Raw genomic sequence first — 13,621 nt, forward strand, 5'->3', positions numbered from 1 at the left:
GTCGATCTTCCTTGATGATTTCACGAATTTTTTCAACATTTTCATGTGTTCGGGCCGTGGAAGGACGACCAGAACAAGGTTTGTCATCAATTGACATTTCACAATTTTTTAAACAGGAAAACCATTCAAACACTTGAGTTTTCCCCATAGCATCGTCCTTGTACGTCATTTTTAACACTTCAAGAGTTTCTGTTCCACTTTTCCCGAGCAAAAAGCAGAAGAATTTCACCGCCGCACGCTGTTCACGTAAATCAGCCATTGCAAAAACGACGATCACACAAAACAGTTGTCACTATAAACTCTGCCGAAACTAGTCCTTACCTTCTGAAGCAACGGTAGTTGGCTTATCGACTCAGGAATGTTAGCTCTATGCGCTCATAGCGGCAAAACGCTGTACTACAAAAGCTCTGCCCACAAAAATATTAGTTCGGTTTCTTTTGGGTACCCCATTGTATATACCTCAGGGCAGTGACCCACATCCACCCAGTCAGTTTATTAAACCCTGTATTCCCACCAGCATGAAGCAAAGCTTGTCTTCTTTCAAGAAATGTATTTTTGCAGTGTGTCTTTCAGTTTTAGTAAGTACAGGTAAAGGTATCCCTGTAACAGGACATGGAGGCCCATAAGGTTGTGAGATGTTGAGGTTACCACATTTTCTAGACAGTTTCCTCATAGATGGTAGCAAGGTTGTCAGCCTTACGTGCCGGCCGCTCTTTACCCCCAAGAACATTCCAAATATATTCCTGGTACTCATTTCTGTTAGAGGCTGAGTCGACCACAGGGCCATAATGCCGCTGGAAGGATTATTTCAACTGAAAAAAAATCCAGTGAGCTCATCAGGGACCTTCCAGCTTGTAGTATAGTGCCTCAACCAATTATGCTACCGCATGCCCCTTTTTCAGTTTCAGACGTATTGTGACGTATTGTGCTAGGGAGGACATCCCCTCCCCCACCAGCGGTGATGTAACGAGATCAGGCGCTGTCACCACTACGGTAACAGGCCAGTGAACACTCCGCCCCTTCCCCCGCAGTGACGTAGTGGAGGATGCCACAGTTGCTATGCAGCAGTAAACAACTCTCAACAGCGTTACCCAACAACACCTGTAAACACAGCAACTAGGCAACAAGGAAGCGAGGTGTTTTCCCATTGTCTGGCTGAGGGTTTATAAGAGAACCACACTGCCTAAGGAGTCAGTTGAAATATAGCAGCAGTCACGGGAATAAGACCTGAACACGTGGTTAAAGGTTTTGATGTGATAATTTGTGATACTGCTGATGGCAGTAATTGTGAGATTGTAAATTGTGTGATTGTAAGAGCGAATGTGCAATAAATTCGCTATATCCCATATGGCGTGAAGTTACTCGCCGCGTGACATATACCCAACACATGACAATATTAATTACTGCTACATAAGTAACTCAAGGGAGCTGAGTTAGTAATCATTAATGGAAGTTGTTATTTTTGAGACCTCACATGCCACTAGTGCAGAAACTTCTAATGTATGTAAATTTTACGTCACATTGTGAGCACATGCTGTGCACAGCGAAAGAGCTGCTTGGTGTAACTGATATAGCAGAGGGACTGACATGCAGAAGGCAATGCAGAGCCATGTGGCTGACAACCTTACCGCCATCTTTGAACCGATTGTCTAGATAATGTGGGACCCTCAATGTCTTTCAGCCCTATTTGAACAATTATTTCTCATAATCTTAGTAATTTTTCCACATTTGAATCACTTCCTGTTTGGCCAGATCATCTGTTGTCTCATGCTGTATGCTCTGCACATTTCTTCATTTCCATAAATGTTTAACATTTTCTAAATGCTTGTGGGTATTTCATTAGTTTTACTGACAAAATGCTCTTGATTCTCTGTAATAAATTGTTATCTTCTCTTCTGGCAAAGAAACCAAACACGTCTCCAGTAAACACTACTATTGGAAAAGAGTCTCATTTGAAATAATATTACAGTTCTAATGAGTGACACCTCCCATCTCTTATCTGTGCTACTTGAAAGAAGAGAAACATTGTAACCCCCTCCTATGTGGCCATGCCCTTTTACCACTGTCTTCACCAGTCTCAGTCCTTGTTCTCCTTCAGTGTTGCTACTTTGCACTTATGATACACTCAGTATCATAATGCAAATGGTCATTTTCTGGTATAACAGTACAAATTTAGAAAGTGCTGTAGGTAAGTTTTGCACCTGCAGCACTGAATGTTAGGACTGCTGTTTTCTGTGATATGGCACCAGACTCATAGATTTGTGTCCCAGAAGTTTGCAGTCTTAAGAGATGTCAAAGAGTGAATGATTGACAGTGGTACATCACGGTGGGTAAAGGGTCTATAGTGAAGAAGATTAAAAATAATGTTTCACCACATCATTCACTCTGAATGTAAGAGAAAGTTCTACAATCATTAACAAAGTTTTGAACTTAGAAGGGAATTACTATGCTTTTAGTCTGCATGTCTCCACACCTTGGGATGCAGACAGAGAAAATGGTTACATGCTCAGCTGGGGTTCTGTAGTCATAATTCCTCTTCCATTCACAAATGGTTAGTTCATGTTTCCCATATGGGCTTACGTATAAGACTCACCCATCCGCATCCACTTCCCCTGCAGGCAGTCCTGTCAGGAAACCTATCAACTTTTCACCCCATGCACCAGTGGCTTGTAATATGTATCAATATTCCTCATCACTGAATCAGGGTAATTCCACTGGGCTGCAGGAGTCACAAAAACCAAGTGAAGCTATGAAATGATAGTGCTTCACAGTATTGCACCAGAAGTCTCTTTGAGCATTTACAATTCTACATGCTGGTATGCTTGTGGTTATGGTGGCCAGTGGTGTCTACCAAGTTGCTATCATCCATTAAACATACAGCACTGAAGTGGTTTCAGGTATATACCACCTTTCAGGAAAATCGGTCAGACTGCATATTGATCACATCACACAGCGATAAAAGCTTGGAGAGCACCTCATTTTACAATTCTTAAAAAGAGAAATAGTAACACTAAAAGTTCAGCCTACGCATCACTAGTGCATCCAATTCTTGAATATGGGGTGGCTTGCTGGGATCCTTGCAGGAAGAGACAGATAAATGCACTAGACTGGGTTCAAAACATGACTAAATTTGCACACCATAGAAATGATTCAAATTGGGAAGCCTTGACACAGCGCAGAAAGATAGCTTTCATATGCGCACTCTTCAAAGCGTACACGGGAGAATGGGCTTGGAAGGCTATGGGCGATAGATTACAAAGACCATGCTATCTGAGCAGGATCGATCATGATAGGAAAATTTGGAGCAGAAGGCAAGAGACAGATATCGGAAAATATTCCTTTGTAAATAGGATCATACAGCTTTGGAACACCTACCTGCAGATGCTTTAAGTTCTCTTTCCTGTAATAAAGTAAAGCTATCCCTGTAACAGGCCATGAACGTCCATAGGGTTGTCAGACATTGAGGGTCCCACGTTATCTAGCCAATCAGCTCAAAGATGGTGGTAAGGTTGTCATCCTTACGAGCCGGCCATGCTCTACTCCCCAGGAAAATTATTTAATTAATTTTTGGTACTCATTTCTGTTAGAGGCTGAGTTTACCCCAGGGCCATAATGCAGCTGGAAGGATTAGGTCAATTGAAAAAAATCCAGTGACCTCATCTGGACTTGAACCCGTGACCTTTCAGATTGTAGCATAGTGCCTCAACCAACTACACTACTGCATGCCCCCGACTCTCTCCTGTAAATGAAGTAATGTTAGGAAAAGAGTTAGGAAAGCAATAAATAAGGGGAAGTGGAGGTATAGGGGAAATCACCCGAAAAGGCAGTGAAGTGGAATAAAGGGGAAGTCATGGTGAAATGTGGGTGCATCATAACATGACGTTACACAGTCCAGTATTATTACTGGGTAGTGTATAGTATATTTATTCCTTTATAAAACTATATAAATAAAAATGTAAATGTTGGTTTGTTGGCCCTCGAAGATCTCCGAAGTTCTTCACTGATTGCTTTGAAATTTTGACCCAACGTTGCATTCGAACGCACGCGTGCTTTTATATAACCATTATATAGATATCACACCTGTGACAGGTAAAAACATGCGTCTTTTGAAAACCGGAATTGGAATTTGGAATTCAGGAGAGTGACCACTATGGAAACACTAGAACAGACCGTTGCATAGGAAGTAACAGTAGCGATACTGTAGCGAATCTTCACGGTTATGACGAATACACAGAGCGTTCACACAGAGACAACGCAATAACAATGGGTCGTTGCGTAGGAATTGCGGAATCAACAAAGCAGCATATGGCTGAAGATATTTTACTTCAAATGCGCAAGGATAATTCCAATATGAACATGGATTTCACAGCAGAAATCTACAACGAGGCGTTGATAATGATTGAGGATTTGTGCTTAGAAATCCCAAACAAAGTTCTCACTCAATTGGGAATGCCATCACCGAATCGATCTGCTGCTACTTCGTTCAATGTAGAATTGCGTCGTGAACAAAATTACAACACGGGTGATCTTTTGTCATATGTGCAATCAAATATTCCTAAGCTAACGCTTGAGCAAAAAGGCATTTACAATCAAATAATGCAAACTGTCAATAACGGGGTTGCAGAAATCTTCTTAGATGCGCCAGGAGGAACTGGTAAAACGTTCCTAATTAGATTTATCCTGGCCACAATTCGATCCCAAAATGACATAGCCTTAGCTCTTGTGTCGTCCAGAATAGCTGCGACATTCCGCTTTGAAATTGCCATTGAACATGCAATTCATTGAAAATCCCACGTGCAATATTTCCAAAGGATCAGGCATGGGAAAGGTATTGCAGAAATGCAAACTTATTGTTTGGGATTAATGCACAATCGCACACAAAAAATCACTCGAGGCTCTTCATCGAGCATTGCAAGATTTGCATGGAATGCATTAACATTGCTTGCAGGAGATTTCAGGCAAACATTACCTGTAATTCCTCGATCGACACCAGCAGACGAAATAAATGCTTGCCTGAAATACTCTACTTTGTGGCGACACCGCAATTGGCTGTGGGATTGAGCTGTGTCGATTGATCTGCGTTTGATTTGAAATATTTCGTCGGTATTTTTAATTTTTTTCTTTCTTCTTTGTTTTCCAGTTCATGTTCTTTCCTTTTTAATGTTTTGCAATTTCATATGTTTTTGTTATAACTTTCTTTCTTCTTCCTCAGTGCAATCGATCTGCTTTAGTTCATCCAAATAATGCCTCTCAGAAGAACAAGCTTGGGTCGTCATACTCGCGGAGCGGAAGCAATGGGTCGAGTAATTTAAACTGGGGAAGAACAGGCAGACTGAGCCACCGCAAGGCGTGGCCGGGCACAGCTAGTATTAATTTATATAATTGTAGTTGTAAGTGTATTTGTTATGGTTGTAAGTGTATTTTCATTGTATTCACTGTGTGCTAGTATGTCTTTTGTTGTTGGTGTAGTTTTGAGTGTGGTGTGTTACTTTGTGTGATGTGTCTTATTGTAGTACCACTGTCACCAGGAAAAAAACCCATTTGCCATATAAATAAATAATAATAAAATAATATAAACCTGCAACTTTCCCTAAGAAAAGTAGTCCAAAAAGAGTCTTGAGGGAGGCATTACATAACATAATCAATACAGTATGAAAATGTTTACTTTATAAATAAAAATTACATTTAGAGAAAAGAACAGCTAAGAGCAAAATTATTTTAGATAATAAAAGAACTTGAATGAGTGAGTAATTTTGGTTGCTTAGCGATGTTAACATGACAATAAATATGTCTCAGCAATTCTTTGGAATTATTAAGTGCACCATTATTAGAGTATGCCAGAAGCAAACTTCCCTGAAACATTACTGAATGATATTCCTAGCTGTGTTGTGCATGGATCTCCATGTTGGATGTTAACAGAAGAATGAAGGGGAAAAACATGACAGAAGGGTCAAAGGCTGCACAGATCACGAATTTAAAGTTAGTAACTGATACAGATACAATAACAGAAACTATTAAAAGAAAGGCAAGAACATTAGAAAAGAATGCCTTAAAACTTAAAATATTTTGCAATAAAGTACTATATAAATCATGTGTTTCTAGAAAGATTCTTAGAATTCTTTCATTACAGTAGTTTTTCTTTATGTCATCTTCACTGAAGTCTGTAAGTGGAGAGGGTAAGCAACTTAAGTTCAGTGAACAGGCTATATAAATGCTTAAGAAAATCATGCCTTGCTCTACACTAGTACAAAAATTGGTGCGAATAAACTATGTGGGGGCACCAGTTTGAAATGTGGACAGTATCATTAGAGATGGGACACTTGGGAGCCTCAACTTTGGATCAACCTCAGTTTTCCTTAAGTTCGATGGGGTGGGGAGAGGCAGGATGCTTCTCTGAAATCAGTGTACTGCCCAGAATGATCCCACCCCAATGCAGATGGCATGATGTAACACAGAGGAAGTGCATTGTCATACTTAAGTTTGGAGTTCATGTTTTATAAAACATGCCATTTTGTTTTTCCCTATGCACTTGTCAAATACAATTTTGTGTCATGTTTCCCGCCATTTGGAAGCAACATAGCCATGTTTCTTCTGGAAGATGGTAGAGACATCTTTCATTTTGCTTTCTCTATAAACAATTATGGCCGTGACCACTAATCATAACAACAGTCCCCATTGTTACTAGGAACTGTATGTTAACATGCGTGTGTCCGTGCCTGTAAGACTGTTTATCATGCATTAAGTAAGCACTTTTCTGGATTGTGACACCGTGCATTGTGGTAGATCTGTACCAATATTCTGCATGAATGTTGCTATTTATATACTCAAGTGCCAAGTCATGGGCTAGCAGTATGTACATTTATTTTAAAGTGGCGCCACCATCCCTTGACGGCTTGGGAATGCCCAGAGCAGTATCAGTTGTGAGGTGTTCTTTTGTGAGTCAGGTTGAACACCGGCCAATCGGCTCATGGCAAACCGACGTGATTTATTAGAATTTGAACGGGGCATGATAGTGGGTGCCAGGCGGATGGGATATTCCATTTCTGAAGTTATATGGTCATTCAACATTCCTCGATCCATGGTGTCACATGTGTACCGGGTATACCTTGTGGAAGGCATTTCCACCCACTGTGGACAGCGCGGTGGCCAACCACGGGTGCTTAATGATTGTGACCAGCGGCGTCTAGCTAGAATTGTCCGTGGTAACAGACAAGCGACACAGGCTGAAATCACATCCACATTCAATGCAGGAGGTACCAGACGCATATCCAGCAGGTCAGTGCAGCGTTCTTTAACTTCCATGGGATATGGGATCAGAAGACTGACCAGAGTGCCTCTGTTAACACCATGACACCGGACACAGCGCCTCACCTGGGCTTGTGACGTCACTTTGACCCTGGACGATTGGCAACGTGGTGTGGTCCAATGAGTCACGGTACCAGTTGTTTCGGGCGGATGGTATGGTTTGGGTGTGACGCAGACCCCATGAGGCCATGGACCCCAGTTGTCAACAAGGCACCGTGCAGGCTGGTGGTGGTTCCATACTGGTGTGGGGTGTGTTCACGTGGCATGAGTTGGGTCTGCTGGTCCACCTAAACACGTCATTGACCAGTGACCAGTGACCACTACATTACACTGCTTGGTGACCATTTGCAGCCCTTCATGGACTTCATGTACCCCCGCAATGATGGGATATTCCGGAAGGACAATGCACCGTGTCATTGGGCCAGAGTTGTCCAAAATTGGTTCGAGGAGCATTCTGGAGAGTTAAGACGAATGGTGTGGCCACCACGTTCGCCCGACATGAACCCAATCGAGCATTTATGGGACTTGGTGGAGAGGTCCATTCGCACCTAAAATCCTGCACCTACAAATACCAGGGAGTTGTAGGCGGCTATCCAGACGGCATGGCTCAACATCTCTCCAGAGGTCTTCTGTCCACTTGTGGAATCGATGCCACGTTGAGTTGTTGCATTTCGCTGGGCTAGAGGGGGTCCTACACGATAGTAGGTACCTATCCCCTGACTTCTGGCACTTCAGTATATATTGCATCACATGGTGTCACATCCCAGAAGCAGTTCCTAATCATCTCTTTGTGTGCTACTGTAGAATAAGTGAACATAATTCTGAAACGAAATTTCATACATACTTACTTACCTATTTTCTTACTTATCAAGCTGAGCCCTTCTTGAGAAGCTAAACCTTCAGCTACTCAAGAATTTCCCAGCATTTTATGGAACCCGAAGGTTCATTTCCTTGTTCACAACTGGTCCCTATCCTGAGCTAGCTCAATCCAATTAACACCATCCCATCCTATCTCAAAGATCCATTTTAATACTGGGATCAGGTATTAACGGCTCAGCTGTGTGCACTTCTATCTGCCTAATATGTTAACCACCCCTCCCCTCCTACCGCTTACTCGTACTATCACCTACTAGCACTTCATAAGAAGTCGGGAGGAGTATCCCTCGTCTCTGGCTCTGTTGTCGCTTTTGCAAGCTCCTTGGGGTGTTGCGGGTTGTCCAAGCATTTCTGGAGGAGATAACATATGTGCCGGCTTTCAAAGCAAACAATAACAATTTTTAATAGTCAACATAAGAAAAGAGAAACTCACATACAATATACAGAAATAGACAAGCAAGGCATAAAACCCAAAAGGACGAGGCACAACAATTAGAAAACTAAACTGCCCCATTTGCACCAGCCTTATTAAAGCAATCGAACAGGCTACACCAAAAGTAAGCAAAAATAATAATAATACAGTCAACTCTCGATTATCCGGGGGCGGATTAACCGGTTTGCGGCTTAACCGGGGCTTTTTTTTTTAAGTTTATATGTTGTTTAATATTCATTCACTTTTGTTTCACATGGTGAGTTGTAACACTATTTTCGCACTAGTGTGAACCGAGCTCTGCATTATTTCGTCCCGTTATGCGAACACAATGTTCTAGGGTGGGGGTGAAAGAATGCAAGAATTTTTGGAAAGTTTCAAGGACAAATACACCGCCCCAGGTTATTTAACGGTACCATCTCAGTGTGAGAGTGCATTGTGAAAGTAAGTATCAGTTTCTTAATATAGATCTTCAAGTGCGTTAGCAAAATGTCGGGGTTTAAAAGGAAGCGTGTTGTGTTAAGTATTCAACAGAAACTTGAAATTATCAATCAGCTGGAAAAAGGAGCTGTAGTTAAACAATTAGCAATGCAATACGGTATTGGAGAACAAACTGTTCGTGATTTGAAAAAACAAAAGAATGAGTTAATTTCCTTTGCTTCGTCTTCTAATTCAAGCGGAATGAAGAAGAGAAAAACCATGAAGAAATCAACATACGATGATCTCGACAAAGCGATGCTGACCTGGTTTAATCAACTAAGGGCACAGGGAACAACAATAACAGGACCAGTTTGTGCTAAACAAGCTAAATATTTTTTCGAAGCACTTGAACTAGAAGGGAGTTTTGACGCTTCTTCCGGTTGGCTAACACGTTTCAAGCAGCGTCATGGAATACGAGAAATCAGTATTCAAGGTGAGAAATTGTCAGGGGACTTGTCAGCATCAGATCAATTTTGCACCAATTTTGATAGTTTTGTGAAAAGTGAAAATCTGCTGCCAGAACAAATCTATAATGCCGATGAAACGGGTCTTTATTGGAAATGCTTGCCAACCAGAACATTGGCATTTCAAAATGAAAGACAGGCTCCAGGTCACAAATCCAGTAAGGAGAGATTGACAGTCTTGTGCTGTTCTAATGCATCAGGAACACACAAACTAATACCAGTAGTTATCGGCAAAGCGAAAAGACCACGCTCTTTTAAAGGAACAGTAGCTTCAAGTCTGCCTATCCATTATTTTAACCAGAAAGTAGCTTGGATGAATAGAGCGATATTTAAAGAATGGTTTGATTTTAAATTCGTGCCTCAAGTTCGTGACCATCTAAAATCCCAAGGCCTACCTGAGAAAGCTGTGCTCCTCATTGACAATGCGCCCTCACATCCTAACGAAAGTCTCCTGAGGTCAGATGATGGAAATATTTTTGTGAAATATTTTCCCGCTAATGTTACCGCACTTATCCAACCAATGGATCAAGGAGTTATCTCAAGTATGAAGAGAATCTACAGATCAAATTTGCTACAAAAGTACATCGATGAAGGCAATGATCTGACGTGTTTCTGGAAGTCCTTTTCAGTATTAGATGCCATATACGAGATTTCAACAGCGTGGGATACAGTAAAGCCATCTGTATTGAAAAATTCATGGAAGAAACTGATGCCTTTCATCACTAATGAAGATGACGAAATCCATGGATTCACTGGATTCAGTGAAAATGAGATAGCCATAAAATTGACAAAAGTGGCTAACCAAGTTCATGGTGGTGAAGAAGTCAACGAGGAAAATATAAGAGAGTGGTTTAACTGTGACTCGTGTGAACCGGGCTTCGAAATGTTAAGCAGTGACGAAATCGTAACTTCAATGGGGGTGCAGCCAGAAGAGCGGGAAGAAAGTGAGAATGAGGAAGAGGTGGACAGTGTTGCCAGTAAGAAAGTATCACATGGTGCTGCGCTTAATCATTTGGAATCCTTACTAGACTATCTTGAGAGTGAAGAGGACAGTTTATTAAGTGACAAGCTAATATTACGTAGGCTTCGTACGGATATCCGTAAAAAGGAAAATGCCGCGAAAAAGCAAAAGACAGTATTAAATTATTTTAAGTGTTAAGTGTGACCGTAAAAAGTGCTGGATGTTGTTGAACAGTGATTGAAATAACTAATTCATACTGAGTGTAATGTAAAGAAAGTATTAAATAGGCCATGAGATGACATAGAAATGAGGATGAATAAATTTAAATACAGGTAGGTCTATAGTATTATGAAGGTATTAAAAGGTAAAAGGTAAAGTTGTTCCTCTGCTCAACGAATTAAGCCCTACGCCATTAAGGCGTGTGGGGGAGTGGATGTATAGATCCAAATTTTCTTGACCTCGGCACTAGTTGGAGGTGAGTGGTCAGCTTCACGCCCCGGCCGCTTTACCCCCGGGGAAAGAGCCCCCGGTACCCATTGGATAGGAGGTTGGATGGACCCCAGAGCCGGTCTGGACGATTTGGAGAAGTTAAAATTCTTGACCCTACCGGGACTCGAACTCCGACCCTTCACAGTCGTCCAGCCCGTATAATAAAATTTGGCTTAACCGGGTTTTCGATTAACCGTGACTTCCATCCCCACCATTAGCCCGGATAATCGAGAGTTGACTGTATACAAAAAAAATGAACACGGTCGCAACTGCACTGGAATAAAAAATATTCCGTTGCGACCGCCGGCAGTCTTACCCTCACCAGCCAGTCAGAGATTGTCCAAACATGACTTTAGAAATACAAAGTCCGAAACAGAATTTCAGTTCCCGTCCTCCAGCCGGCGGTTAGCAACTTCTCACGACTACATAGTCCTGCAGATTGCGCGCGCACACATAGTGGAACTTGGCTTAACGAGCATAATTCATTCCAGAATCTTACTCGATAAGCGAAACAAATATTTCTATATAAATTAATGTAAAATATGATAATGTGTTCCATGCCGAAACAAATACTCAAAAAATTTTATTTATAACGTTTATTCAAAGAAAATTATATATACATTGTTAAGGAGCGTGAATCATCTTCACCTTTTCTTCTATGCAGAATGAACCAACCTGGAATGCGAATTCGATTTGCAGAAAAAAAAATCGAAATAATTAGTTTATTATTTATGATACATATCTAATTCTTTTTTACTAGAAAGCTGTATAGATATATTTCTTTTGCCGACGCTTCAAAATTCGATGAAAATGCGACACTGCATTATCATTAAATAAATTTGTAGCGAGCATAGCCACTGCCTTATTAGGGTGATGCTTTTCAATGTATGATGCAGCAGTTTCCCATGCTTTCAGCATTTCTCTTATTGCGCCAGAAGATTGTTGATTTGCTGTTACCTCCTCCTCCTCCTCTGACAAACTCTCCTCCACAACGTCTTGCTGTGAAACACAATGCAATGCAACTCCAAATTGTGCAAATCGTTGATGTAGACCGATTGTATGTGGTGCTAGATCAGCCACGCTCACACCTCTTTCTCTCTTTTCAATGATTTTACGTTTAATTGTTACGGTTATTTTTATTCCCTTATGGCTGTCTTTTTGCCGCTTTTCCTTCGGGGACATTTTTGCAAGGGTTATTAAACTTTGCACAAAAAAATCACAAATAATATGTCTGAACACAAGTTTGGAAAAATGTGTGATCACAAGCGACACTAACATGCTAGCGGAAAGCGTGCTAAACACAGGCTGATGTAGCAAGCTCACAATCCGGGACTTTCCCTCTCGTCACTCGTTATGCGAAACGTCGCTCATTAAGCGAGTCATTTTTTTTACAATTTGTTTTGCTCGTTATGCGAATTACTCGTTATGAGAGGTGCTCGTTAAGCGAGGTTCCACTGTATACATAAGAGAATGATGCGGTTTCAAAAGGTAATAAGAAATTTATCCCTCAACTTACATGGGCACAACATGCACCATCAGCGGCGGCAACTCTCCAAGTTTCTCGTGCGTTAATTACAAACCTTTAATGTGTGCACGTTGGGTCAGACGACAAACATCTACACGGTAATCAAACTCATCCCAGAACCGGTGTAGCATGTCCACTGTAATGGCCTGCAGTGCATGCGTTATCCGATCACGAAGTTCACGGATGGACGTGGGCAATGACGAGACATGCACGCTGTCTTTAACGAACCCCCCAAAAAGAAATCGCACGGTGTAAGATCTGGTGAACGGGGTGGCTAATGGTCTCCATTTGTAACAGCAAGTCCGATCCAGCGCTGTGGAAGAACACGATTGAGAAACACTCGTACATTCCTCTGAAAATGGGAGGAGGGAGCTCCGTCCATTTGTAGAATGTAATCGTCATGATTATTATTCATTTGGGGTAATTCGCTTAGTGGGTGGTGGAGTCTAACTGGGTCCACTCGGCATGGCGGCCACTAATTGGCCTATTGTACCCTGCCCCAGGTGATTATGATGATGGAGAATTTGGTGGAATGAAGATTGACAGAGGAAACCGAAGTATTCTGAGAAGACCCGCCCCAGCGCCACTTTGTCCACCACAAATCCCACTTGACCAGACCCGAGATCAAACCCGGGCCGCCACGGTAGGAAGCCAGCGACTATCCGCTTGAGCTATGGCGCGGCCACTTTGGCCCGCCGCAAATTGAACCCAGCACAGGCCCAGCCCACGCATGGGAGATTCTGTGAAACACAGTTTGTAGTGAAGCGGTGCATATTGGACCCACTCAACTGCCAGCCCAGTTTGTCGTCAACCAGCCGTGGGTTTGTTTGTGAGATTCGCACAGATTTCGTGGGTCGTGGGACGCGTGGGTTTGTTTAAAATATGTGCGACGAAAGTTTAATTGAACTCGTGCGGGAAAAAACAGTATTGTACGATACAAGTCATCCAGACTACATAAGGACGAAATTGAAGGATGAAGTATGGGATGAAATTGGCGCTGAACTCGGTTCAGACGGTAAGTTTTGATACTGTTTTATTTTTATTTATTATTAAAGAATTAATTAAAATATTAATTGAGAGAAACAAAAAAA

The 13,621-nt window shown here is 41.8% G+C and overlaps 1 protein-coding gene across 2 annotated transcripts in view; it reads left to right on the forward strand.

The window, feature by feature from the left end:
• LOC117282490 overlaps positions 1 to 5,477 on the forward strand; it is a 26,804-nt gene extending 21,327 nt beyond the window's left edge. Inside the window, exon 4 of one of the 2 annotated variants that reach the window (XM_033752365.1) lies at positions 5,213 to 5,477. In XM_033752365.1, coding sequence (XP_033608256.1) covers positions 5,213 to 5,446 — 234 coding nt within the window. In that variant the 3' untranslated portion in view covers positions 5,447 to 5,477. Of the gene's footprint in view, positions 1 to 902; positions 1,122 to 5,212 lie in introns of those variants that run through there. The other variant, XM_033752366.1, reaches the window with a different exon arrangement.
• The last annotated feature ends 8,144 nt before the right edge of the window (positions 5,478 to 13,621 follow it).

This window comes from Cryptotermes secundus, unplaced genomic scaffold (genome assembly GCF_002891405.2).
Source record: "Cryptotermes secundus unplaced genomic scaffold, Csec_1.0 scaffold2030, whole genome shotgun sequence".
Classification (NCBI taxonomy): Eukaryota; Metazoa; Arthropoda; class Insecta; order Blattodea; family Kalotermitidae; genus Cryptotermes; species Cryptotermes secundus.